Genomic DNA, 25,063 nt, shown 5'->3' with positions numbered 1-25,063 from the left:
CTCTGTCTTATATGTTCTTCATCTCAGTTTCTGCATCTCTTTACACCTGGAACTCAGCCCCTTTCCTTGATGTTTATTATTTAAAAACACCATTCTCACAAGGCCTCTTTGTGAAGAGTGAGCTTTGCCGAAGGTAAGGAGAAATGAAGAATTACAGGGCAGCACAAACAACTTAAAATTGAATACAATACATCCCTGTTTTTAAAATGCTTGCAGCTGTACTAATTCTTGCAACCTTCTTTGAAATTCTTTTTTTTTTTTTGAAAGATGAATTTCTGGAGAGATAGGACAATGATAGATGTACAGTTATGTGATAAAGCAAGTGTAACAAAATATTAATGTAGAGTGTAGGTGGTAAGCAAATGGGTGTTCACTGTAAAAATTCTTTCAACACTGCTGTTTGTTTGAAAATTTTTATAATAAGGTATTGGGGGGCGGGGGGAGAATCTCTTCTGTCTCTCTGCCAAGGCATTCAGTCATCTATTCTACATACACTCCCTCTCTTCAAGTCTGGATTTCCTCCACAGTAGGGAAACCCTGCCAAAATGTCTGTTCATTTCTAATGGAAAACAGTTCAATTTTCTTTGTTGCATTATCTCCTACTATTCAGACCTTTATTATCTTCTCACCCAAGCTGCTTAAAGTCTTCTCCTAAACAGAGATCTCCTTAAGAATTCTTTAAGAGCAGGAACTATCTCATATATATATATACTCTTTAATGCATTTAATAGTGCCTGTCTATAAGAGGTACTGAATACATACAAGAGGGCATATGGATCTGAGAAATGTAGGTGTAAGCCCTGGATCTCTCACTAACTATGTGACCTTGGACTCACTGTAAAAACTTCTCTGAGTCCATTTGCAAGTTTCCTAATCTGAAAAATACATATGTTTTTTAAAATGCCTACCTTTCAGGATTGCCATGAGAATTAAATTGGATAATGTGGGCTTTTTAAGATTATAACCAGTAATTGATCAATTGAATAATGAAAAGAGGGCAAAAACTGTTTATGTGACTGACCGTTGGGCGGTCCCTGCCCTTCTGGCTAATGAGCAACAGACAGTGCAGCCCAGCCGGGGTGGCTCAGTGGTTGAGCATCAACCTATGAACCAGGAGGTCACGTTCCATTCCTGGTCAGGACACATGCCCAGGTTGTGGGCTGGATCCCCAGTGTGTGGCGTGCAGGAGGCAGCCAATCAATTATTCTCTCTCATCACTGATGTTTCTATCTCTCTCTTCCTCTCTGAAATCAATAAAAATATATTTAAAAAAACCACCACCACCACAACAAAAAACAAAAGCCAGTGCAATTTTCTAATGTGGAAGCTCAGCTTCTCCCAATGGCCTTCCTCCTCCCATTCCCAGTTTCTTCTTTTTTTTTTTAAAGTATATTTTATTGATTTTTACAGAGAGGAAGAGAGTGGGATAGAGAGTTAGAAACATCGATGAGAAAGAAACATCGATCAGCGGCCTCCTGCACACCCCCCAGTGGGTATGTGCCCGCAACCAAGGTACATGCCCTTGACCGGAATTGAACCTGGGACCCTTGAGTCTGCAGGCTGACGCTCTATCCACTGAGCCAAACCGGTTAGGGCTTGAAAACAATTTAAGCATTCCTTGTCCTCTTTTTTTCTTAAATCCTCACCAGGGGACATTTTTTCATTGGTTTTTAGAGCGAATGGAAGGGAGGAGGAGAGACAGAGAGAGAAATATCAGTGTGAGAGAGACATTGATTAGTTGTCTCCCGCATGGGCTGATGCTCTATCCACTGAGTCAAAATGGCTAGGGCCCTTGTCCTCTTTTTACTTGTCTACTTCCTTAGCTGAAGGTGATATCAATGGGAATTTATTTATGTATATGTATTTTTATTGATTTCAGAGAGGAAGGGAAAGAGAGAGATACAAACAGCAATGATGAGAATTATTGATTGGCTGCCTCCTGCACGCCCCCTACCGGGATCGAGCCACAACCCATGCATGTGCCCTTGACTAGAATTGAACCTGGACCCTTCAGTCCCCAGGCCAACGCTCTATTCACTCAGCCAAACCGGATAGGGCTATAAATAGGAATTTAAAAATAATCATTTCCTTAGCAACTGGCAAATTTTGCAAATTGCCTCTTACTGAGTTTGGAATTGCAAAAATCATATACCACAAGCTGAATTTTGAAAGATCAGTTAATATCAGGATGTCTTCCAGAGCAAGTCATTTGAAAGCAGTATTTAAACAGAATACAAAGGATTTTAAAGACCCCTAAAACGGTTTGACCCATATTGATTAATTATTAACATTTTATTGGTTTTCAGTGAATATTTTAGGAATTTTTTTAGAGATTCTTATAAAATGCCAAAAATAATAATCAGTTATATAAGATATATATATATATATATGTGTGTGTATATATATATACACATATATGTGTATATATATATACACATATATATATATAATTGATTTTTTTTACAGAGAGGGAGGGAGAGGGATAGAGAGTTAGAAACATCGATGAGAGAGAAACATTGATCAGCTGCCTCCTGCACACCCACTACTGGGGATGTGCCCGCAACCAAGGTACATGCCCTTGGCCGGAATCGAACCTGGGACCCTTCAGTCCGCAGGCCGATGCTCTATCCACTGAGCCAAACCAGTTAGGGCTGTATAAGGTGTGTTTTAAAAATATTGGATATAGCCTGGCCAGCATGACTCAGTGGTTGAGCCTTGACCTATGAACTAGGAGGTCATGGCTCAATTCCCTGTCAGAGCACATGCCCAGGTTGTGGGCTTGATCCTCAATACTGCCTGCAGTTGATCAGTGATTCTTTCTCATCATTGATGTTTCTCTCTCTCTCTCCCTCTCCCTGCCTCTCTGAAATCAATAAAAAATATATTTTAAAAATATTGGGTGTAATAATACTTAAATATTCATTTAATATTTAATGGTTCTTTTTAAAGAAAGACATAAACATAAATTTAAAAAAAAATACCTTGCCCTGACCGGTTTGGCTCAGTGGATAGAGTGTCGGGCAGTGGACTGAAAGGTCCTGGGTTCGATTCTGGTTGAGGGCATGGTACCTTGGTTGCAGGCTTGATCCCCAGTAGGGGGCGTCAGGAGGCAGCTGATAGATGTTTCTCTCTCATGAATGTTTTTAACTCTCTATGCCTCTCCCTTCCTCTCTGTAAAAAATCAATAAAAATATATTTAAGAAAAACTTGACTGCAATGTCTGCAAAACATTTGCAGTTTTAAAAAGTAATCCACACTCATAGGCTATTTTTCTTCTCTTGACTATAAAACACAAGTAGTTAAGCACAACAACCTTATAGTAAGGATCCAAGTTCATTGCATTAACTGTGTCATTAACACAAAATAGGATTTAAGGATTTCTTTTGTTTTCCTTCCATGGTTGGCAGTGGGCTTAAGCTGTCTTTTTCCATACTCAACCAATTTGATTTTCCTTATAATCAACAGAGGCGTGTTGAACTTAGCTTACCAGTGTTGGAAACGTAGCCTAATCAAGGAACTAGAACAGCTCTGCTACCTTTGATCACCATTCTTCATTTATTGGTATTCAAACTCCTGTTTATTGAGTGCCTGCTGTAAGGCGCTGATGCAGGTGCTGGGATTAGCAGTAAGCAAAACAGAGAAGCTCTCATGGCTGACAACCTAATACACTGTGTGTGTGAGTTGGGACAAGAAGGAAGACAGACTATGAGCAAATAAAAGGGTAAATATATACCAAATAGTAGATTACTAGAGAAATGGAGAAAAATAAAGCAGAGGAGGGGGCATAGGAAATTAGGGCCATTTGGGGGAGAATTGCTATTTCACATGCAACATCTGGGAAGACCTCATTGAGAAGGCGATATTTGAAAGGATAAAGGAGTAGATATTCTGGAAAAAAGTGTTCCAGGCATAAGGAGCTGCTAGTGTATCTCCTTGAAGCCCTCTCCTACTCTGAAATGTCTCCATCCACAGCCCTGCCCCTCCGCTCCGCTGTCCTCGGTGACCTTCAGTGGTGTTTCTCCTCTTCCTCCCCGGTGTGGAAACTGCTGTCTGCTCCTCTCTCTCTCTAATAGCGCATCCATTCTTTTTGGTAGTGTTGTTAATTGACATTTATTAATTCATTCTTTAAAATATCCATGCAATTGAACAGAATTTACAATTCTCAGGAGGTCTGTGAGCAACATATTAGACATCTACATAGATAGACTGACCTGATTGATTTCTCGCCGTTTAGGAAAAATAAAAAAGGCTGTGAAATTCATATTTTAGCCAGAGGAAGATGTGTACCAACCCAGAACCAGAATATCTCATTTTGAAGGATTAGATTTCAGTGCTCTCCTTATTAATGCATTTCTGGAAAGGCAGTGATAGAGACTAAGATCAGGAAGGCTAGTGTGTTATAACTGTAAGAACTAGCAAATTTGGAAAAGATTTCAAGAGGTCATCTGGTTCATCTTCCTGCCTCTTGTCAGATCAGTGTTGAAACTGATCCAGGTCCCTGGAAAAATTTCCATGAGTGAGATTCTACAGTTTTTCTTTGTAGTCTGATTTAGTGAACTGAGCTGACTTCAAAGAAAATTAATTCACTTAAATAGCACTTTCTGTTCATGTTCTTACTCCCTGTTTCAGAATGCTTTCCTCTTCACCCATGCAAACTCTGCAGTGACTTCATAAGTTGTTAATGCTCCATAAAACCTTACTTGTCCATAGACGCCACTGCTATTTTCCACCTCTAAATTAATATCTATAACATTTGGCATTAATTGTGAATTATCATTCCTCCTATAAAGTTGCATTATATGTTTTATTCAATATTTCATGACTGTAAATATTGTCTTTCCATTCATACCTTCACTTCCATAGGGGCAAGTACTGGAGCTTAAACATATTTTTTTCTGCTTTAGCAAAGTACTTTTTATATATAATAAGCACCGGTAGATCTTTGTTCAATTTTGCACAAAAGCTGGCTATTTATCAGTTTGCTAGAACCCATTGTGCATATCTCTTCTCAACCCAGTGTTTGGTAGCATCATGCTGATAGCTTAAAATCAACTGTAACAAGAATATTTACACCATAGAAATTGGCAGATGCTACAAGTCAGTAGCCTGGGTTCACATCTGGTATTACCATTTGGTGAAATACTATTCTGTCTCTCAGTTTCATCTGAAAATAAGGATATTAAATTAGCTACTTCATAAAGTTGTCATGAGGAGTATATAAGTTTATGCATGTAAACTACTTAGAAAAATGCTTAGTACATAGTAAATATTCAGTAACTGATAGATTATTTTTTATTAAAACATCGCTCTACCTAAATCATAAATTCCAAACTGCTCTGTGAAACTTTCAAGGAAGTCTACAGTGTGACTATGGTCAATATGTACATTATCTCCCACAACTGCTCTGCTGTACAGAGGAGCAGACATCCTTATTGCCTCAGTGGATTCTTCTTCACCCACCCCTACAATAAAGAACCTGACTGTAGGATGGAACTCTCTTCCTCTATATTCTGCAGTAGAAGGACCACTGACTCTCTGAGAGGCTAGCGCTAAAGTCGTAGCTAGCATGTTCTGGTATCCTGACTTCTCAGGTAGAAGTTGTGCCTCATTTTCCATAAAATCATGGAAGAATCTAAGACTCTTACTATAACAGTTAGTTATATTACACGTTAAATAGGATTTCCTGGACCGGATGGGAGTTTGACCAATATTTATAATATTGTTTTGTGGGGGAAAAAGTGTTCCAAACTCCCTCTATCCCCAACCAAATCCTTTTGCAAATAAAATTTAGGAATACAATTCTTCTGAATTGGTAACTGTTAGTACTTGGAAATTGACCAGTAGATTTTTTTAAAATAATTGATTCACATGGAATTTAACTAGAAACTTATGCTTATCTAATATCTTGATCCCAATAAGAGAATAAATAATAGTATTTAAAAATAAGCCAAGCTCAGCCAACCTATGAACCAGAAAGTCATGGTTGGATTCCAGGGTCAGGGCACATGCCCAGGTTGCGGGCTTGATCCCAGTGTGGGGTGTGTAGGAGGCAGCCAATCAGTGATTCTCTCTCATTACTCGTGTTTCTATCTCTCTCTCCCTCTCCCCTCCTCTCTGAAATCAGTAAAAATATATTTTTAAAAATACTAAAATGACATAGATTTTCTAAACCAATCTCCAGCCTAACCCAACGCCAGGAAATATATGTGTTTTAAGTTATAGATTTTGGTATTCAGAACCATAGAGTTTTTAAAAATAGTTTTTATTAAACATTGAGTAGTATCAAAAGAATATTTGTAAAATATTGTTGAATGTAAAGAATAGCAATACAATGAATATTTATATACCTACCAAAACCACATATGAAATAAAACATTATTAATACCTGTGAAATCCTGACCTGGTCTCTGATCCACTTCAGAGGTAACCACAAGCTTGATTTTGGGGTTTATCATTCCCTTGATTTTCTTTATAATTTTACCAAATATTAGTTTCTCTAATATATTATTTATTTTTGCATGTGATTAAATTTCATATAAATGGTTTCATACTTTACTAATTCCTTAGCAACTGGTTGCTTTCTTTTTGAACTTTTATGTGATATATGAAATATATACAGAAAAGTATACACACTATAAGTGTGCTACTTGGTAAATTTCCACAAGTGAAATGTGTGGTATGTGCTAGCATCCTGACTTCTCAGGCAGAAGTTTAACCTGCACTGAGGTAAACAGCATTATCAACATCCTAGAAGCCGCTGTTGGCCACCTTATAGCCACTACCCTTCTTTCTGCCTGGGGTAACCACTCTCCTTACTTCTAACCTTACAGATTAGTTTTGTGTGGTTTTGAATTTTATGTGAAGAGGATCATACAACACACACCCTCTCACTTCTATCTTTTTCACTTAATATTGTTTCTATGAGACTCATTCTTATTGTTACATGTAGCTGAATTCTACTCATTCCCATTGCTATAGTGTTCCATTGTGTCAATATAGCACTGTTTACCCATGCATTCTCTTGCTGTTGGTTTGGTAGTTTCCTTTCTGGTTATTATGAGGAATATTGCTATGATCATTCTCTTACATGTTTTTATATTCAACAGATTTGTTGCTTTAGCTCAATATTAGGTTCTTGAGATTCATCCATGATATCGTATGTACTATTGTCCACTCATTTTCACTGCTAGTAGTATTCCTTGGCATATAATATTCCATAACATATTTATCTTTTTACTATTGGTATTTTCCTAGAGTACACATGTACAGGTTTCTCTAGGAAATAATTTACAACTGAAGTGCTCCTTTTACCCAATAGAGCTCTGAAAAACAGTGGACCCATGCATTCATTTAAAAATTTTTTAATTTAATTTTTAAAAATTGAGATATAATTTCCACACCTTTTAAAGTGTATAGTTTGATGGTTTGTTTTTTTGTAGTATATTCACAAGGTTGTGCAGTGATCACCACTATCTAATTCTGGAACATTTTCATCACCCTATAAAGTAAGCCCATGCTCATTAGCAGTCTCTCCTTTTTACTTTCTCCCACTAGCCCCTAGAAACACTAATCTACTTTCTTTGTGTCTGTATTCTGGACATTTCATATAAATGAAGGCATACAATATGTGTGTAGTCTTTTGTGTCTGGCTTCCTTCACTTAGCATGATGTTTGCAATGTTCATCCATGTTGTAGCATGTGTCAGTACTTCTTTGCTTTTTAATCTATAATAATAAAAGCATAATATGCTAATTAGACCAGACATCCTTCCTTCCAGATAAAGCCACAGTGGACGGGGGCTGAGGCAGAGGCAGCAGAAGCCCCTGGCTGTGGCGGGTGGGGGCCGGGGTCGGGGCCAAGGCCCTTGCATGAATTTTGTGCATTGGGCCTCTAGTGATTTAATAATATTACACTGAATGGATATACCACATTTATTTCTCCATTCACCAGTTAATAGAAATTTGAGTGGTTTCCACATTTTGGATGTTATGAACAATGCTGCTATGAATATCTGTGTATTAGTTTTTTGTGTGAACATCTGTTTTCTTTACTCTTGGGTTTAATTGCTGTGTTTTATGGTAATACCATATTCCGTTTAACTTTAAAGAAACTGCCAAGCTGGTTTCCACAGTGGCTACACCATTTTGCATTCACACCAGCAGTCTCTCCATGTCTTTTCCAACACTTGTTATTGTTTATCTTTTTTATTATTGCCATTCTACTGGGTATGGAGTATTATCTCATTGTGGTTTTGATTGGCATTTTTCTAATGACTAATGATATTGAGCATCTTTTCATGTGCTTATTGGCCATTCACATTTCTTCTTTGGAGAAATGTCTACTAGTATTAGGATCCCTTGCCTATTTTAAATTAGATTGTTTGCCTTTATTTATATTTTTGGTGTTGTTGAGTTACATGAGTTCTTTGTATATTTTAGATCCTTATCTAAAAACATACAACTTACAAATGTTTGCTTCCATTTTTTAAGTTGTATTTTTTTCTTAATAATGTTCTTTGAACACAGACATTTTAATTTTGATTAAGTCCAGTTTATCTAGTTTTGCTTGGTTGCTTGTCTCTTAGGTACCATATCTAAGAAACTACTGCCTAATAAACTACTATAATCCATAGTCACAAAGACCTATGCTTTTTTATAAAAGATTTATAGTTTTAGCTTTTATATTTAAAACTTTGATCATTTTGAGTTACTTTTTGTATACGGTGTGAGGTAGAGATCTCACTTTATTCTTTTGTATATCGAATACCCAGTTTTAGGCTGGTCACTTGTCTGTTCTCCCTTACCATGTTCTGCTTGTGTATTTTAGGGAATTACTTTTCTCGGGCTTCCTTACCAACTTGCTCTCAGGTTGTGTCAGCCAAAGGAGGCACTAGTGGAAGATTAGAGGACAGATGTAGAGGGGAAGCCAGGAAATTTCTTTCCTTCTTATTCAGTCTCAGGTGGTGTCTTCAGCAGTTGCTGCATTGCCTCTGTGGCTCCATATTATACTAAATAACTCTCTTCTCTGTGGTTCCCAGATCCTCAGTGTGGTCCTACCATGCTTCTGGCTCCTAGGTGGTCCTCCCTGCTTTCTGAGTTATGATTAAAAAAAAAACAACAAAAAACCCTACTGGTGGTGTTCCTATGGTTCTGGGTGAAAGTAACTCCAGCTCTTGCTAACCTGTGAACTGCTTCATATCCCCTGTTGACTTCCTAGCTCTTCTACAGCCTGTAAATATGCTCTGTTAAATTCCCTCTGTTAAAAGAATAATACCTGGAAATGTTTCTGTTTTCTTCATTGGATTTGACTGATAAAACATCTAGCATTTTTCATTCTATGTTAAAATACTTGCCAAAGATGTAATTTCCACTGTTTTAATTATTAACTTTTACAAATAAAACATATATCTCAGATGTATTCAGTTCAAGCTACTATAGTGATATGAGACCACCTTCATCCATTTAAAATATACATGATCAAAATCCTCATCAGTTAAAAGTTTTACATTGTTTTTTAAAAATATATTTTATTGTTGTGTGTGTGTGTGTTTGTTTTTTTGGGGGGGGAGGGGGTTTACAGAGAGGAAGGGAGAGGGATAGAGAGTTAGAAACATTGAACCTGGGACCCTTCAGTCCCCAGACTGACGCTCTATCCACTGAGCCACACCGGCCAGGGCAACATTGTTTTTTAAATCCCACTTCTATTCCACTTCCCCCCGCCACAAAAAAGTATCTTAACATAATGTAATTTTATGCTTTAAAACCTAGACTATTTCGCAGCAGCAAAAATAGGTATATATGATTAGAAATGTTACATTTTCTAGGTCCATAAGTTTCTGTTAAAATGCCTCTTCTGGTTAGAGGTATTATAATTGCCATAGTATATAATTTATGAAAACAATATAAATACATTATAATCTTTATTACCAATTATTGAATATAAAAGTTAAACTTTTTTGGAAAATGTATCCAAGGATTTGAGTAAAGTGGTGCTTTTGGTGTCTTGATTAATGGAGGTTCTGTGTGGCAGCCAGGAGATTTTTTAATGACCTGGGTAGTGCACAATAGGGAAAAAAGTTGGCCAGGAGGTATTATTTCTTTTGGTAAGTGGGAAAAGGGAAATATAAAGAGAGAAAATGACAAGCACAGGCAAGTTCCCAGGCAGATCACTTTTAGAAAGGAGTATATATGATTTTGAGGATTTGGAAATTAGTTCTTAAAGCTATCTGTGCTCCTGGAAGTTTTCATGTCCTGTTACGGATATTTGCAACCCAGAATTCTGTGGGAAATTACCTTGATGCAATGGTAGACTCTAAGAACACCAAGGCAAGCTATTTGTCACTGAACAAAAAGGCTTACAGACCAAATTAGGATTCTCCAATAGAGCAATTTATTGAATTAATTGAAAACAGAAGGAGAAGCAAGGGGATATACACTTAAGTGTATATTAATACACTTAGGAGAGGGTGCAAGCAAGGTAGAAGGATTACACTACCTAAATTGTGAATTATGCCAAGTTCATAGGTCTCATCTCTTTCTATGATGCATCAACCTTCCCCCAAGAGAGCTCTGTTGAAGACAGATGTCTAGAACCAATATACACTTACCTACGGCACACTAGAACACAGTTGTAGCTTACAAATTAGATTAATGAACAGCTATGGATCTTATTGAGCAGAACACACGTGGGCCAGAACGTCATCAATGGAATGTCAATTTAAAGATCTTAGTAATATTGAGTCCCCCAGATGTGCTTAGGGTATTATGAATATTTGATGCTCTTTGTCTTCCTATGCCTTCCAATTGATGTTAGGCATACATATGCTCTAATTCCTTTATGTCACAAATGTCTCACAAGCTACTTGCTTCTATATTTACCTTTATTTATCTCCCTTATTTGTTTTCCTCATTTTCTAAAGTGGAATGAATATTCTTCAAAAAATTTTTTAATATGTTTTTATTGATTTCAGAAAGAGGAAGGGAGAGGGAGAGAGAGATAGAAACATCAATGATGAGAGAGAATCATCAATCAGCTGCCTCCTGGGCGCCCCCCTCCTGGGAGCCCTGACAGGGGAATCAAACATAACCTGGTTCATGGGTCAGTGCTGAACCACTGAGCAACACCAGCCAGGCTGGACTGAATATTCTCAAATAAGACAGTAAACCACATTACACTGGGTTTGAAGACCACCACTATACCACATGTGCTGAGATATTGATCCCTGAGCGCTGAGGGCACAGTGTGGGCTGAGGTGGCTGGAGCAGGGCCCCCTTGCTTCCAAGTACAAGTCTCTCATTTCTTTACTCCAGTATGACACAAAATATTGTCATTCTCCATGTCTTTCATAATTAGATAGTTACTTAGGTGTGGAATCGCAGCCACAGAGCATATGCAACTTCAACTTTACTAGATAATGTCAAACTATTATCCCAAGTCTTTCCCCCCCAATTCACATTTTCAATAAAATGCAAGAAAGTTCCCATGGCTCCACATCCTCATCAATATTTGATCATTTCAGAGAGAGCCATAAAATGTAATAACATGAAAAGTTTTACTTTAAAGGACAGAAAATTCAGGTCAAAATAGAATTTTAAGTAAGTTTATTTATTTATTGACTCATATAAACAAATATTTGTAAGCACTTTTGTATTCCATTATGTTAAGTGCTGAGGGTAAAAATAGAAATAAAACCAATTACTGACCTCAAGGAACTTACACTCTATTTGGGCAAAGACATGAATTAATAGAAAAAGAACTGTATTGGCAGAGGAAAGAACACTGGCCAAGTAAAAGCTTTTTTTCTTTTTCTCTCTTTTTACAATATCTTGTTTTTCCCCACTATGGTGTTAGTTCACCTTTACAGTGGCGCCAGTAGGGATTGTCTCTTATAAACCTCTTGTAAAGATTTGGTAACAAAGTCCATTAATTTTATTTAAAGAATCCAATTAATTTAACACCAAAGATATACTTGTGGAAATAAAAAATAACAAGCTTTAAATGTATTGTGCTTGCAACATATTTTATTTAAATAAAATTGAAGATCTAAAATGGAATCAAACAACAATGAAGGCACATCTTTGCCTTTTAAAAATGGACATAATAAGAACCAGATGATCTGTATTTTTGTTGCCAAAGAGTGATAACCAGGTACACCACACACACACACACACACAATTACCCATACACATTACTGAAGGCCAAACTCTTCTGTTTTATCTGCTGTTGAAACCTCAGTTAGGTACCGAAAGTTAAGTGTTCTTTTGTGGAATAATATAGACTTATTTCAACTTGTGTTTACATTTAGTAATAGATTTTTAAAAAGTAAAAATGATAACAAAGCAGGGAGGTTAGGAATCACTCCTGTAAATTTTGTGTAACCCCAGCACTAGGGCTGAGCCAGGAGTAGGATGAAATGAATTGAGGTACGGGCCTTGGGTGTGAAATTTAAAAGGGGTTTCAGGAAGCCCATTACTTAAGATAACATTTCAATGCAATATTCTTAAAAATCTAATTTTATATCAAAAGATCCCTGGTGAACAAAGTATCAACACTTTAAATACAGACAGGATGTGACCCTGCACTTATACAATTCTTTTGCCTCACCTTTCTACTGGCTCTCCCCAGAGAAACTTCCATTCAACTCTCCTGTTCAGACCAAGGAGGGCAATGAGCTGGAACAGTGGGACAAGGCCCAAGAGCATGGCTTCCAGAAGCAGCCTGAACATTCTCCCTCTTGTGAATGTGTACAAAGTAGTAATCATCGTACCAGGGCCCTCTGTGACCCAGCTATAAGTAGTCTAGCCAACTTTATTTCCTGACTACATTAAAATATTCCCTTCCAGAAAGGACGGTCCCTTTAATGTTCCAACAAATTTTTTTCCACGTTGATAGCTCAGTATTTTCTAAAAATACTTCAAAGACTTTAAATCTGGTCATAAGCAATACTTACATAAATTTAGGAGACAATGTATTCTAGGTTCTTTTTATGGAGACTCAAGATGCATCTAGCATATTAAAGGCTTGGAGAAAATTAGCAATGCTAGGTCTATTTATTTTGTTTAATTCAATATTTTACTGATTTATTTTACTGTAGAGCCATAGCATTGCCGGGTCTCTGACTTCAAGTTCAATAAAGCAGCAGCATCTAATCCTGCTCTCCTCTCCTTTCCTGAGTGGCTGTAGCATTTTGCTTCTCTGATCCTGCAAGATAGCCATCCATTTCCCAGGCCCTGGCTTTTTATCAGATCTAGGCATGGATCAGTTCTGGAATTCTTGCAGATGATTTTATTTATATTTGTTTTAATAGAAGTTTTGACTATGAGTGTTCATGGAAGATGTCAAAAGGACTCGGGGGATGGAGGTGATATTGACCAGTTTTATCTCTAATCTCTGCTTATAACTTTTTCTCTTAAGAGCATATGTCTTCTCAGTATATAGTTATTATATCTATCACATAGAGATAAATCATGTAATAGGTGTGATGTAGTGTTGGAAATGCTTACCTTATAGTGATCCAACTAAGGCGGCCTAACATGGAAAGCAATGTGAATAAGAACATCTTAGCGCCAGATCTCTGAAACCATAGCATTACCAGTTTGGGAACAATGAGGAAAAGGACCACACAGTAATTTGAACAAGGAAAGTTAATTATTGACCATATCAAGGAATTGGAGTGGAAAAGAGTTGGTCAGGAAGAAGTAAAGGGGACTCTAAAGACTCCAGGAATAAGAGCATCCACTTCTGACAGGGCTGAAATAGAGCCACCCAGGGATGAGAAACGGACCTTGTTGGGAGAGCACAGCCTTTGCTCTCCAGGCAGAAGTTGCATTGGTGGAACTTGCTAGATATCTGCCCTGTAGGGTGCTGGGGAAAGCTGGTCCCAAGTTGGTTTCTCACCAGAGACACACTGCTACCAAATAGCCAAAGGCGGGGTGGGGGTGCTGGGGGAGCTGTGCACCGCAGGGCCTGGCACTAGTGAGGCTCCTGCTGCACAGCTGGCTCTGGAGAAGCTACACGTGCTGGGCTGTAGAAACCTGTTGCTTCTGAATAGAAGGGAACCAGGAAGCAAACCGCTTTCCTTCTGCAATGTTTCTCCTACGCCCCCTACTGACTAAATGTCCATGCCAGCTGGTAAAGAGAAATACTTAAAGGGCCCAGATCCATTTTCTCAGAGCAGGTAAATAAGATGAATTTGGACCCCAGAGGCAATTAGTTGGTAAATTGGAACACCCAGGAAAATGATCTGGAAGAGAAATAATGACTTACAGGAATATGATTTAGGATCAGATCCCGCCCAACAAAAAGATAAATCATTTGAAGTCAAAGAAGAGAAAAGAGTCATTGCTTATAGAACTTGATCATGGCTAGATGGGAAGAAGGAAGTGCTTTCTCTGAGAAAAGCTTAGAAGCTTGGTTCAGGTAAGCACGGGGGCGGGGGGCGGGGGTACCCTGGAGGAAGAGTTTCTGAATATGAAATGCCAGGGAAGGAAACACTTGGGATGGTTCCCTGGAACTACATCCCCTAGAACTAATAGGACCAAGCTGGGTTCTTGGTATTTTTTTTTTCTCTTCTATTTTTCCTGCTTTTCTAGTTTGTAATTCAAATTTCTCATACGGTGCAAATTCTGATTTTGTCCTTGTTAGGTGATTTGAGAGTATTATGATTTACATTTCTCACCCTGATGGCAGGGTGTACGGTGGGATGAATAGTTCAGGCCATCATCCCAAAGTCTAAAGTGAAGCTTTAGAACTCTGAGTAGTGGGATTACAATTAGATAGCACCTTCCCTGATGCCTTATGAAAGCACATCCAAAAAGGATGGTGAGATTACTGCAGGAGACCTATAATTTTAGGATATTCTTAAATGTTTCATCAAAATATATTAACTTCTGCATTTCATATCCCACTACCTCTCAAAGGTCATTGCTACCACCACAGGACAATTGCCAACACCAAAATACCAAAGGGCTGCTTTGGGAAGATTAGTCTTATTTCTCTGACCTGTGGGTAATAAATTAGAACCTTAAAAAAAATCTTTCCATTAGCTTTGTTTTTTTCTTTTAAAATTTTATCTTTATTGTTTAAACTAAAGTATTAGAGATGTCCCTTTTTTCTCCACATTGCCCCCCCTCCCCAAATTAGAGCCTTTAAAGAAATAACATTGGTTTTTCAGGTAAATAGGATGTAATTTAGTAAGTTGGTCTTTTAGTCAAACACGGCATACGTCATTTTAGTCGGTGCCATTCCTGAAGACCAATTTGACAGGTGCTCCATAAACGTGGTTCTGAAAGATCACATGTTGAACGTCAGCCTTTTTATGACAATGCTGCACTCTCTTATAAATGCCTGAAAATGGCCCATGGGGATGCTAACCAGAACAACAAGGCAAGGTTTACAGTGCTAAGCCTTCCAATACAAACATTTCATCTCTTGTTACAGCCATGCAAATTATTATAGGTCCATTGACAAAGGGAAAAGTTTACTGAGCTTAAAACAAATCAGACAGTATTTAACTGTATAAAAAATTAAAATGGGAAACATGTCAGAAGGCTTTGGGATCACTTAGCTTATTAAGCTAACTGTCTGAAAAGTATATATAGGACTTGTGAAAATATTGTATTCCAGAAAATTCTTGGTAAGCTTGTTTATGCTTCTTGTGTAATCAATCTGTAAAACAGATGGAGTAAACCCATTAAAACTTTACCTGTTTTTTTCATGCTCAGACTACATGAAAGTTTTTTAGTCTTTTCTCATCTATGTAGTTAATGTGCTCCCACTATGAAGGGCAAAGGCAATGCTGACATAGAGAGACCTAAATGACAACTGTTCTCCCCCCCCACACACACACTTTTTATTTATTTACTTATTTATTATTTTTTTCTTTATTGTTGAAGGTATTACAAATGTCCCCCTTTTTTCCTCCATTCTAGCGCTCCCACCCTCCCCTCCTTGGGCCTTCACCACACTATTGTCTGTGTCCATAGGTTATAAGTTTTTTGGTTAATTAATCTCTTCCCACCCACCCACCCCAGCCTTCTTAAGGAGCACATGAAAAAGCATGCCTCGTCCTTTTCTGTCTGTTTTGGCACATCCAAAATTATTAAGTGAAAAATATTAGTCTACGTGATTAATGTTTTACACAGAAAAGAATAAGTTAAATGATGTATTTTTAATTTTTTGAGAACTAATCTGGACCTCATACACACTCCATCCCAATATCTTCTCTTAATATCTATTCTTTTCTGCTGTCCCATTCTGCCCCATCCTTTCACTTTAGGGGCTGGCTAACTTTTTCTATAAAAAAACAGATATCAAATATTTTAGGCTTTTCAGGCCGTACAATCTTTGTCACACTATACAATTATGCTGTATTAGGTGAAGGCAGCTACAGACAATACATAAACACGTAAATATAGCTATGTTCCAAAAACACATTATTTATGGACATTGAAATACGAATTTTATATAATTTCAAGTCTCATATTCTTCTTTTAATATTTCCCTGGTACTTTAAAATACAAAAATCATTCTTAACTAGTGTGCCAGACAAAATAGACTTTAGGCTAGATTTGGTCCATGAGCTGTATTCAGTATGACAACTCCTGGAGTGTTGGCAGTACTGCTTCTTCAAGGGCGAGGTATTCTTAATTCAATCACCGTCCAAAAGGAAAACTCTCCAAAGATGGTTCTGTTTATAATGTTTTCCAATATTACACCTAAAACCTTTAGGGATCATCAATATGTCCATGATTTTCTATTGCACGTCTGAAAAGGTTATCCAACTTTAGCTGGTACATTGAAAGCAATTTTAAGATTTTACAGTGACTTTTTCATTTTTCTTTTCTTTTATATCCTCACTGAGGCTATGTTCTTTTCACTGATGAGAGAGAAAGAGAGAGAGAGAGAGAGAGAGAGAGAGAGAGAGAGAGAAACATCAATGTGTCGAGGTATGAGAGAGAAACATCCATCAACTGCCTCCCATAAGCGCCCCAACCAGGATGAAACCCACAACTTGGATATGTGCCCTGACCAGGAATCTAACCCAAGACCCTTCAATGCATGAGACTGCTTAGCAACACCAGCCAGGGCAACGTTTTCACTTTTCATCAAGAAAAAAGTATATATAAAATAATGAGTAGAGCTTAGAAGATGAAACCTGAATGAAAGAAGCATGGGTTTTGTTCCCAATTTAAGGATTCAGTTCTTTGACTAAATAGCTTGATCATTTCACATCTCATTTACCAAATGTTGTTACTACACAGTGATATTAGGTGTTAAAGGACATGCAGGGGAAAATTATGTTTGTATCTTCTAAAGTAGCCACATTTTCAGAAAAAATGCTTGTTCTTTTTTTGTCACAACATACAACAGAGAAGATAAATATTTCTGAAGAGGAATGCAGTGTTTGATTTGTTCCAAATACTTTGGTGTGAAGAAAATCTAAACCTGAGATCATGCAAACTACAGCACAAAATACTCAGATGTAAAATGTCCACGTTTTCCTATGTGCCTACTATTACCAGGAGGGGTTTGGTTTAGGGGGTCTGTAAAAATATTTTCTTCCTTTAAGTATAATGCTCTGAGCCAAGGCATCGTCAGTTCCAGGCCCAGTCAATTCCAACTGAAAGCGTGAATGTTCAGCAAGAGGACATTTTGGAAGACGCCTGAAAATCTCCTGCGCCAGATACCTGAAATGCTGTGAGGGTATTTGGTGGAAAATCTCATTTCCACATTATAAATAACTGTAGGATATTTTAAGAGATCCAAGACTAGTAACTTCCAAGAGCTGCTTATATTAGTTCCACTGAAATGTGAAGTGGAGGGGGGATGCCCAAGGAAGGCTTTAAAGGTGAATTACCAGATATGATTGGTTAAAATAAATAATTTACCATTGATTACATTGCCCTAAAAATCCCTAGCCAAAGTACTCAACCGCTGAGGCCTGCATACCTTGCTGTCCACCAAGTAAATCAAAGGACAAAACAGCGACTGAGCAAGAGGGTCAGCCCCCAAATGATGACTGAAATCCAAAGAGCTCTGGAATATCTCGTTCAGAAAAGCCTCGTTTGGTTGCCCATAACTAAAATATTGATTGTTACTTAGCGTCTTCAAATTTTCTGGGAGTTCCCTGTTCTGTGGACTTCCTGAGATAAGGACAATCCCAGATAAGGTGGTGTATCACCTACTATGGTAGTTACTGAATTTCTGTCTCCCTTTGGCCACAGAAATAATACACTTCTTGTAACTTATTCCCTCCTTTGCAGCCGCCACACCTTTAAAACACACACACACACACACACACACACACAGAACAAGTCAGAAATCTTGGTTAGACAGTGGTGTAACATGCCCCAAATAAAGCGGCCCAGCTAAAAGGCAGAAAAAAAAAAGGCGAAAAGGAAAAAAAAATCCACGTGTATGAGTTGTGTGTGTATGTAAGAGTGCGAGTGCGTGGCTGTTGGGGAGTGTGTGTCTGAGTGCTTGTGAGTGGGTGTAAGGTGGGAGAAAATGGATGCAGCCTCGTCTTTACTATTCTCTTTGCGGGGAAAGCCGCTTCCCCTCGCAGGTTGACTGCCTTTGGCTGGGGCACACGCTGCCCTGGTGCGCGCAGGCGGCGCGGTGCCCGGGGTTAGAGCTCTCCCCTGCGACGGAAAAGATAATTAAAAATCGCACGCGCTGCAGACAGCTCAGCTCTTCGCTGCGCAAGTTCGTCTCACGCCCCAGGGGCGGCGGGCCCGGAGGCCAGGAGACCCGGGCTGGTGTCACAGTGGGTGGCGCAGAATGCTTCTCGAAGTCTATGAGGGTGGCCGGCGGCCCTGGGAAGGCCGAGGTGTCTGGAGGGACGAGGCGAGGAGACTCGCGTCTGAGGGGGCGGGGGGTATTTTGGGGTGAAGAGGAAGGGCAGAGTGGGGTCCCCTGAATCCCCATCCTTACCCCGGTGAGGATGCACTCCTAGCCACCCTCCCCGTTTCCACCGCTCCCGCGGCTGGAAGCCCCTACATGGGAGGCGCATCTCTTTAGAGAGGCCAATCCGGTGTCCGAGTCACGCAACGACAGCCCTCCAAGTCCATCTTGCGCTTGAAATGGGTTCTGAATCGGCGACAGGCTCCAGGTCCCCTCTTCCGTACCCCCCGCCCCCAGACTCTCGAAGCTCTTCCAGGCCCCTTCAAAGGCGCGGACCCCAGCGCAGGCTCAGCGCTTTAACAACCCAGAGGGAGGGTCGTGGCCGGTCGCTACCCGGGTGAGAGAGGCGTTTATGCTGAGCAATAAAAACACCAATTAATGGGTAGTCAATTGTTTTGAATAAGATGGGGGGGGGGGGGTGGATATCTATCAACTACCTTGCTTCCTTAGTACTCCGAGTTGGAGGCATTCTAATTTCTCATTTATTTATAAAACCACTTATTACTGTGTCAGCTCCCCTATTAGGAATCTCTGAAACTTTGACAACTGATGATTGTTTTTTTTTGCAAACACGTTTTCAAACAGCTTTGGGAGGTTTAAAGGAGTTTGACAGTAAGCAAGGAGCGTAGCACCGCGCAACGTGGAGGGCAGCCGGCCTGGTGCCCCCTTCTTAGGGGTGCAAAAGCCTCAAGCGGATTTCCAGGCTTTTGCGGGCGCCGCACATTGTTGTATTTGTTTTGAAGGCTCAGAGTTTGAGGCTGGTCGGAGACACCCACGTGCTTCTGACTCTCATCAGCGTAATGATTGCCTCAGCCAGAGCCGTGTCTATATAAACCACAAAAACCTAATCATTAGAAATCCCAGCCTCCAAAAACCACATTTTAGGTAAAACTGCCGCTTTCCCCCCGTGCTCCTTCGTCCTCTCGACCACAACTTTTTTGGGGGATCCAAAGTCGCTTTTTAAACCCACATTGGGAAATAAATAAATAAATAGCCATCGAAGCATTTGAATATTTTATTTTGTGTTTTTACTTTTTTTTTTCTCCCTGGGAATGGTGGGAAAGAAAGTTAAGACATTCATTTTAGATGCAGAATCGACTTAATAAAAGATTGAAATCGATGGAAAACTGTTGGAGTTTCTCCCCAGCAAAGGTTTTTGCAACTTATTTTAATCACCAGGATGACAGTTTTCCAGTCCTTAAAAAAAAACTCATCCTTGTTCTCTAGGAACAAGCTTGAATATAGAAGAAAAAAAACGGTCCAGCCACCCACTTGAGTTTCTAAAACTATTTTGACGCGTGCACCCCCCGCCCCCATTTTTCGTGTCACTTAAAACAAAAAAACACCCAAACCCTGCAAAATCTTCTTCCCCCAGGGAGCCACTCAGGCAGCGGTGGGGGTGGGGTGGGGGAAGGGTGACGAGTGCTGAGAAGTCAGCACAGACACTCAAGAATTTTCCTTCCTCCTCTCCTGAACTTACAACGAAAAATACTGACAGTCAGATCAGCCGGCAGCTCTCTGGCCTCGCAGCTTCCACCTCGTCGGACCAAGAGGGGGTTCCTTGCCCTGGGGGCGGGGGGAGGCGGGGAGAAGCAAGAGGACGCGACCAGGCGAGATCCCCAAAGACCCGGGCGCCTCTGGGCTTCGGAAGCTGCGCTCGGCGTCCCGGGGGCTCCTTCTCGCGGCCGGCGGGCGGCGGCAGCGGCTGCGATTCGAACGCGAATGCTCCAGATCCGTTGCCCCGAGATCCGCTGCCCGAGACTTACCTCCTGGCACCTCGAAGCGCGAGGGTCAGGGGAGCTTTGCAAGTAGCAGGAGGGAGTGGACGCAAGGAGGTGGCGGTGAGAGGGAGAGAAGGGAAAGGAAGGAGCGGAGCCGGGGAGCCTGGCTGGCAGCCGCCGCGGGAGGACTCTGAGCGCGCAGCCGGCGCGGGGGGAGCAGCGGCCGCGCGGAGGAGGCGGCGGCGGCGGCAACAGCCCGAGCCCGCGGGCGGCGGCGCGGGCGCCTGCAGCTGGGTCGCTGCGCGCGGTGCGGCGCGGCGGTGGCGGGCAGCGCTCGACTATGCCGGTCCCGGGGCTGGATTGAAACCACTCGGCTCCACCGCTGGACTCAAGCTGGGAGGGGGCGCCAGCGCACCCAGGACGCTGTGCCCAAAGAGACCCCACGCTAAACTGCAAACTAAACCTCCCCCGCCCCCCCCCCCACCTCTCCGGGTCAAACACATTCCCGCACCCGGTCGCAGCTGCCACCGCGGGTGTTCCAAAGGCTCCGGCAAAGATCTGCGCCTCCCGGGTCTCCCCACCCGACAACCTGATTGCACCGAATCGCTACCGCTGGCCCCCGTCAGACTTCGCCTGGCAGTCGGCTTCATCGAACTTGATTTCTCACCTCCTGAGCCCCATCACCTCCATCCTCATTCCCCCGTCTCGCCTCCACCCCCCCCAATTTCCTCCTCCTCGCCCCTCATTTCCACCCTCCTCCCCCTCCCCCGGCCACTTCGCTAACTTGTGGCTGTTGTGATGCGTATTCCCGTAGATCCGAGCACCAGCCGGCGCTTCAGCCCCCCCTCCAGCAGCCTGCAGCCCGGCAAGATGAGCGACGTGAGCCCGGTGGTGGCTGCGCAGCAGCAGCAACAGCAGCAACAGCAGCAGCAGCAGCAGCAGCAACAGCAGCAGCAGCAGGAGGCGGCGGCGGCGGCGGCGGCAGCGGCGGCGGCGGCGGCGGCGGCGGTGCCCCGGTTGCGGCCGCCGCACGACAACCGCACCATGGTGGAGATCATAGCTGACCTCCCGGCCGAGCTTGTCCGCACCGACAGCCCCAACTTCCTGTGCTCCGTGCTGCCCTCGCACTGGCGCTGCAACAAGACCCTGCCCGTGGCCTTCAAGGTAAGAAGCTGCGGCTGCTCCCCGCCCCCGGCCGGGCGCCGCGGGACCTGCCCGCGGGCGTCTCCTTGACCACTGGGGCCGGGGCCCGGATACGGTCTATGGCCTCCTACCTTGGAGGCTCAGACCCGAGGGACCCCGGATGGCCCTCTTGCTCCGGATCTCCCAGCGGGCTTGGGCGCAAGGACCCCGCACAGATCCTTCCCTCTCCCACCTGTGCCCGCAGCCACCACCTCAGTCCTTGTCCCCCTCAAGCCTCCTGGGCAAAGTTCTAACCCACTCCTCTGAGCCGCCCCCTCCCCCCCAGAGCCTCCAGGTGCCCACTCTTGGCGTCGCCACCCCGCCCCCATTTCCCAGGGGTGAGGATCCCCGGCACGTTCCCCGGATCCCCGCGTCCTCCTCCCAGGGCATCCCGGCCGGCCCCTCCCCGGGGTTCCTCCGTCCGGCCGAACGCCCCTCCGCCGGTCTAGGAGTCCCAGATCGGATCCGCTAAGTCTCAGCGGCCCCGGCCCATCCCGGGCTCGGGAAGCGGTGTTCCTGGGGTGACGACTCCGGGAGTTTGCGCCCAGGGCGGGGCGCCCGCTGCGGCGCGTGGGCCGCATTACCGGTGCCCCTAGAGGGTCGCAGGCGAACCTCGGACTCCGGGAGCATGTGAGGTGGGAGGCAGGACGGGGGTATTTGCCCGGCTTGCAGACTCGCGCCAGTTCCCTTGACCGGGAGGAAGGCGGGGCCGCCGGGGTCGCAGCGCGCCCCGAGGCGGGGGAGCCCGGGAATCGCGGGCGCTGGACCCTCGAGTGCGGGAGGCGCGGGCCAGCTGAGGGGGCGGGGGCTCGGGCCGCCTCTTCCCGCCGGGACTGCGCTCCCGCCTCGCCCAGCCTGGCGGGGACCAGGGAAACCTGGGAGATGCCTTCCGTTTACCAGCCTTGAAATCGGAGGTGAAATTTTGCGGATTTTCCTTATTACTGCTAAAGGACTCGGATCCCGAAGCTCCCTCCGGTTTCTGTAAGGTCGTGGGAGGCTCGGGCGGGTGGCCTGGGCGCAGAGGGAGAGATCCCGGGGTTTGGGAGCGCCCTCCGCGGCCTCCTCCGCCGCCGGGCCGTTAGTTGGAGGGCGGGTGTCCGAGGCGGGTGTCCGAAGCGGGTGTCGCCGGCCTCGGCTCGGCAGGTTGAGGGTTGTAGGGTCCAGAACAGTAGCCTGATGGGTGTCAATAAAGCGACCCCGATGGCTAAGGCAGCCCTCGCCTGGGGGAGACGCGGAGCCCCCAGGGCGGAGCTGCGTGGAAGGGAAGCGGGTTCCTGGGCAGTCGCGGGACTAGACGCCGGGATGGAGGGAGACGGTGGAGCCATCCACGGAGAATAGCCTCCGAAAGCCGCTTCTGGCCCCATCTAGCCTGGACCCTTGGGCTCTGGGATCTAAGGAGAGCAGGGTAGCAAGGGCATGGGGTAAGGGGAAAAGAGGAGGAATCATGCCAGATTCTTCACTGTGGACCCTGGGGCCAGCCTCCCAAGGGCCACTGGCAGTTCCCCGTTGTTGATTCGCCCCCATCCTCCCCTGTCCCCCCAGGCATCCGTTCAGATTCCATGTGTGGGTGGGGTGGAAAGAGAGGAGTCCAGGTCAATTAGAGCTGGTTATCTCCCTAGGTCTTATATCAGAACAGAAATCAGGATGGACGTTATGGAAAGGGGATGCTGCATTCTGGGGCAAGTTCCATTTTGCACTTGGCTCAAGAAATGTATGTGTGTGTGTTTTTAACCGTCCCATTTCTCCTTTTATAAACCATCCATTTTTGTAGGTTGTTTTCTTCTTGAAACACGAAAAGCTCAGAATATTGTAGAAATTTAAATTTCTGTACAGGAGATATATTCTACAATGTTCATCGTCCATGGGCCCAGAATTTTCTAATTAGCCTTTATTTCTAGCCCTCTTCCCCCCCAAGCCCCCCCAAACACACACACAAAAAAACCTGTCTAATAAGCATATATATTGTCTCCACAATGCCACAAGTCAGGGTATGTGAAAATTTAAGGATAAGTGCCTGCATTTTTAAAGATAACATTTAGATGTTTGATGGTCTGCATTCCGTTTGTTCTGCTAAACGTGTTTAAGTATAACTGTTTTGAACTGTTCTTTCATATTTATGGTGCTGAATTGATTTTGAACTTGAGTATTTTAGATAAAAGGATGTTTTTGGCATACAGATAGGATGCAATTTAGTTTGACCTATTCTCAGATTTTGGTTGCACTTAGGGCTCTGTGCCACCACCTTTTAAAAATTACTTTTGAAAAGAAATTGCTTTCTTTGCTATTAATCATATTTATTGTTAATCAGGGTGATTTTAGTTGTAACCAGCAAACAAAGCCATAGTTAACACATGACCATACTAAAGGAAATATTAAATACATATTAACTAAAAAAGAAATTGAGCTAACCTAAAACGTGAACTCACATACCTGTGCTTAACAGAATTCAAACAGTAGGTGATAGCTGAGATCCTCTTAATATAGAAGTTTTGTCTCTGCTGAAAAGGAGGTGTAGATATTTGGAACATCCAGATATAGACAACAATTTCTGTTTCCATCAGAATGTTAGTAACAACAGACTCTCTTTACCTTTCTTTTGAGGTAAGAGCCTGTGAGCAGTAGGCTTTCTACACTTGCAACAAAAGCAAATACATCTGTAATGAAGAAATAATATGAAGAAGTTTTAAAAGTGATGGGAACAATTTGGCTATGATAGAGCCATATACAAAGTAAATTATAGTGTTACTGGGTAGATAACAGACAGGTAAATACTCTATCTTAAAACACACAGAGAACTGAATTGTTGAGAAATCTGATATTCAAATCAATACAAAATTTATTGAGCCTGTATTTTATGTCTGTGATACTGAGCTCACCACTGTAGAGAATCAGAAATGAATTCAATGAACTGTGTCTTGATATGTTCATTTAAAATAGTGCTTCAAAGTGATATTAACAACATATTGTATTAAGTCCTAAGTAATGTGTTAGTGTTGTCCATCTGATCTTGTTCAGGGATTATACAGGAATACTTCATTTGTTGATACTCAACTCCAGCATACTTTAAAATATGTCAAGTTGTTTATCAGCATTGTATTTTTAACAAAGTTCTGCAGTTTTGAAATGTTCGGTCCTCCCAGGTGTCAAGGAAATGGAAATAAATATTTTTAACATTTCTTTCAGGTGTATCTCACCGAAAGCTTAAAATAGTTAAGACATACTATTAGAGAGTCCCAGGCCTTTCTGTCCTTGAAATT

The 25,063-nt window shown here is 42.4% G+C and overlaps 1 protein-coding gene across 6 annotated transcripts in view; it reads left to right on the top strand.

Moving 5' to 3' along the window:
* Window positions 1–21,133: 21,133 nt before the first annotated feature.
* RUNX2 (RUNX family transcription factor 2) overlaps window positions 21,134–25,063 on the top strand; it is a 121,436-nt gene continuing 117,506 nt past the window's right edge. For 2 of the 6 annotated variants that reach the window (XM_036316042.1, XM_036316044.1), the window contains exon 1: window positions 21,145–21,788. In XM_036316042.1, coding sequence (XP_036171935.1) covers window positions 21,423–21,788 — 366 coding nt within the window. In that variant the 5' untranslated portion in view covers window positions 21,145–21,422. Of the gene's footprint in view, window positions 21,789–25,063 lie in introns of all 6 variants that reach the window. The other 4 variants (XM_036316043.1, XM_036316041.1, XM_036316038.1 and 1 more) reach the window with 4 other exon arrangements.

The sequence above is a fragment of the Myotis myotis genome, unplaced genomic scaffold, assembly GCF_014108235.1.
Source record: "Myotis myotis isolate mMyoMyo1 unplaced genomic scaffold, mMyoMyo1.p scaffold_m19_p_7, whole genome shotgun sequence".
Classification (NCBI taxonomy): Eukaryota; Metazoa; Chordata; class Mammalia; order Chiroptera; family Vespertilionidae; genus Myotis; species Myotis myotis.
This window is presented reverse-complemented; position numbering and strand designations above follow the sequence as displayed.